This window comes from Pelodiscus sinensis, chromosome 1, assembly GCF_052426305.1.
Source record: "Pelodiscus sinensis isolate ZL-2025 chromosome 1, ASM5242630v1, whole genome shotgun sequence".
Lineage (NCBI taxonomy): Eukaryota > Metazoa > Chordata > Testudines > Trionychidae > Pelodiscus > Pelodiscus sinensis.
In genome coordinates this window covers 352,240,487-352,244,333 of record NC_143052.1, presented here as the reverse complement: position 1 = coordinate 352,244,333, position 3,847 = coordinate 352,240,487, and the positions used below count along the sequence as shown (strand labels likewise).

The window sequence follows — 3,847 nt, the reverse complement described above, 5'->3', positions numbered from 1 at the left end:
CATTCCGACTTCTGTAAACCTCATTCCATGAGGAATAATTCCCCTTCCGAAATAGCTATTTGGAATAGCAGTAGTGTGGATGCTCACTGCTACTATTGCAAAATAGTTCCTCCCCAGTGCTTCCTGGGGCTCTAAATCGAGGTAGTAAGTCCACGTTAGAGGAGCCTGCCTCAGACTAATTTCACAGCTTCCCTGTAGTGTAGACATGCTATTTCGAAATAAGCTATTTAGAGTATTTCTTCGGGAGCAGCTTATTCCAAAATAAGTGTGCAGTGTAGACATACCCTTACGTATCTGTTACCCCAGTGTCTATCCAGAGTGAATTCCCTTAAATCTTCATATTCATAGACTTGCTAATTAGTGCTGTTAATTAATGATTCTTTCAAGTGATTAATTTGTTTTGAGTCCATTTAAAAATGAATGGTAATTAACTGGAGTTTTAATTACACTTTTTAAAAACAATAATGGAATAGCAATTTAGGTCATCAAGGTCTTAGTGCTGCCAGTCAATTAATCACCTGGGCTTTGGTGAACATTTCTGTTTAATACACTTCACAGCTTACTTTTGATGCCTTTGATAAGGGGAATGGTTATGGTGTATTTTGGCCGTTCCAGCTGAAAGTGAGTGCAAAATCGACTGTGCAAATGGCAAGCTGCTGGACTCCAAAGCAACGTTGCAGTTTCATGCATCAGTCTGTAACTCATATTTTTTCAGAATCCCCAGACGGGTCAATGTAACGATTTCACCCCAGATAGTGTGAGGAATAAATCAATGGGAATACAGCAGCTCTCTGATTATGGATTAAATGCAATCAAGCCTGCTCTAGCCTGACTCTGCAGTTTATTAGTTTTATGTACACCCAGACATAAACGATCGGTTTCCAACATCCCAGATACGTACCTTGCATCTGGAATGCGCTGGAGTAACTAAGAGCAGGTTCGCAGTGGGCAACTGATCGCCCGCCAGCTACAAAGTGTGGCAGGAAAAATGTTTCTCCAAGGTGGCTTCAGAGCACTGTTTCAAAGTACCCTGCGTTAGCTAACGATTCATACCTTGTACAGAGCAAAGGACATAGTGACCCGCATTAGAACATCCCTTTTCCTAACTTTGAATATGTGTCTGGTATCAGAGTCATCTAGGGTCAACATTCATGTGCACATGCCTGCTGCCATTCTTCCTTTTTTTTTATCTGTCTGTGCATTCCTCCCATTGTGATTGACAGAACTGTCAGCTAGAATCTGACATTGCATCCCAAAGCCTGCTTGCTAATTAACCCTTAACTATATGGTGTTCTGTTTCTCTAATTGAGAGTGGCTGAGAGCACATCATCTGTTTGCATTTGGCATAGTCACATTCTGGTGAACACAACACTCAATCTAGGGTAACCCAGTCCGGTTCTCAGAAACACTGATTCACAACTCACTAATAAGATCGGGCCCCCATTCCCACAATAGTGTTGCTGTAATAACACTCCCTTAAAGAGGAGTTAACTTTTGCTTGATCCTCAGGGCCCTTTCAAGGGCTGGATGTACAAAAATCAGGTCAGATTCCCTCACAAGATCTCTTACACATGACACTGTCACTGCATTTGTCTTCTGCTATCTGAAAGTGTTGCGACTGTTCTTCAAGCTGATCAAGAAGCCTGTTGATATGTCGTCTTTCAGAAAGCTGTGCTGGGTGCTGATGGCCTACCAGTCACGGAAGGCCAAGTGAAAGCACGGGGCTGACAGGTGAGACTGAAAGAGGTCAAGTAATGGTCTGAGGGTATGTCTACACTTGCCCCCTACTTCGAAGTAGGGAGGCAAATGAAGCATACCAAAGTTACTAATGAAGCGTGGGATTTAAATATCCCATGTTTCATTTGCATATTAACATCCAATCGCTATTTTTAAATGCTGGTAGCCCGATTTAACTTGCCGTGTGTAGACGCAGCAGTTCGATTGGAAACCCTTCCTTTGATTTAACTGGTACTCCTCGTGCAATGAGGAGTAACAGTTAAATCGAGGGAAGGGTTTCCGATCGAACTGCTGCGTGCAAGTTAAATCTGTCTACCGGCATTTCAAAATGGCGACTGGCTGCGGATATGCTAATGAAGCACGGGATATTTAAATCCCGCGCTTCATTAGCAACTTTGGTGTGCTTCATTTGCCTCCCTACTTCCAAGTAGGGGGCAAGTGTAGACATACCCTGAGAAAGAGAGAGCAATGGAGAGATCAGGGCTTAGTAGACGGAGTGATGAGATGTTAAGTGTGAGGATCTTCCCAAACTTTGAATTGCCACAATGCTGAGCTCATCCAAACTAGGACAGAGCACCCTGGGTCAACAAGGGGCTATCTTTTCCCCTTCTTGTAATGCAGATTCAAAATTGGTGGCACCCCCAGCAATCACATTCTCCAGATGTACTTGCCCACTTTGTCACGAAGCTCTTTGGTTTTCACCCCATATATGATGGGGTTGAGCATTGGGGGGAACACGAAATAGAGGTTGGCCAAGATGATGTGAATATGGGGAACGATGCCCTGACCGAACCGGTGGGTGAGACTGGAGAAGAGGAAGGGAGTATAAGACGTCAGCATTACACAGACATGGGTGGTGCAGGTGCTGAGAGCTTTCCGGTGGGCTTTCTTGGAGGAGATAGTGAGGATAGCCCTGAGGATCAGACAGTAGGACAGGCTAATGAGCGTCAAGTCTAACCCCATGACTACAAAAGCCATCACCAAGCCGTACATCCTGTTGACTGTAGTGTCCCCACATGACATCTTTGCCACAGCCATGTGCTCGCAGTACGTGTGGGGGATACTGCGACTGGTACAGAATGGCAGCTTGCTCAGGAGTAGAGGCAGGGGAAACATGAAGAGAACAGCTCTTATCAAGCCCACTAGCCCTAGCTTAGCTATTCGGGCGTTGGTGAGGATGGCGGCGTATCTGAGAGGGATACATATGGCCACGTAGCGATCAAAGGCCATTGTCACAAGGATGGATGAATAGAAAACAGAAAGCATGTGAAGGAAGAACGTCTGAGTGAGGCAGCCTTCCACAGTAATGACTGTTAAATTGAACCAAAATATACCCAGCACCTTTGGCACAATGCAGGTAGACATGCTGATGTCTGTGAGCGCCAACAAGCAGATCAACAAGTACATTGGCGTGTGCAAGGTCTGCTCTTTGCCTACCACAAACAGAATCATGAAATTCCCCAACAGGCCAACAATGTAGAACAGAGCAAACGGGATGGCAATCCAGACGTGGGCAGCTTCTAAGCCAGGGATGCCCATGAGGATGAATGTTGGAGAGTCAGAGAGGGTGCTGTTGAAAGCCGCCATGAGATGGTTGATTCCTCGATTGGGTGCCGAAATGCTCAAGGTGTCTGTGAAGGAAAAGAAGCACGTAGTATGGTCAATATTTTTTGCTCCTTACTAATGTAGAAAGGGGGATCAAGAATGAAGTGGCAACATATGCAGATGCCACTGGCTTATTTAGGTCATAGCCAGGTGCAGAGAAGTCCTTGTAATGAGCTAGCCACGTGGGTAGCATGGTAGCACGTGACAGTCAATGCATGCCCATAACGGCAACATGTATGCTCATTATATGGAAAAGCTTGAATTCCTCGCATGCCTAACAAGGTTCTAATTGAACTGTAGGAACTCAGGAGAGAGACCGGGATATCCTGGTACATACACAGCTCTGGGAAACAGCTCTCGGTGTGAGCAGAGCCAGAATATTTGCAAACTATTGTTATCTGGGAGGAGTGGCCTGGGGAATCCTGTAGAAAGGACGATGGCATGAGATCAGTCCGTCAATGTTTTACTCTAGTGTCGACTTCTCTCTGCATTACTGAGCAATCCT

At 45.3% G+C, this 3,847-nt stretch overlaps 1 protein-coding gene across 1 annotated transcript; it reads right to left on the bottom strand.

The window, feature by feature from the left end:
* Positions 1-2,385: 2,385 nt before the first annotated feature.
* Positions 2,386-3,357, bottom strand: LOC142818219 (olfactory receptor 52D1-like). The gene has a single exon (XM_075922170.2). It carries the CDS (start codon positions 3,322-3,324, stop codon positions 2,386-2,388), a length of 939 nt encoding a protein of 312 aa, XP_075778285.2. The 5' UTR covers positions 3,325-3,357.
* Between the last annotated feature and the right edge of the window lie 490 nt (positions 3,358-3,847).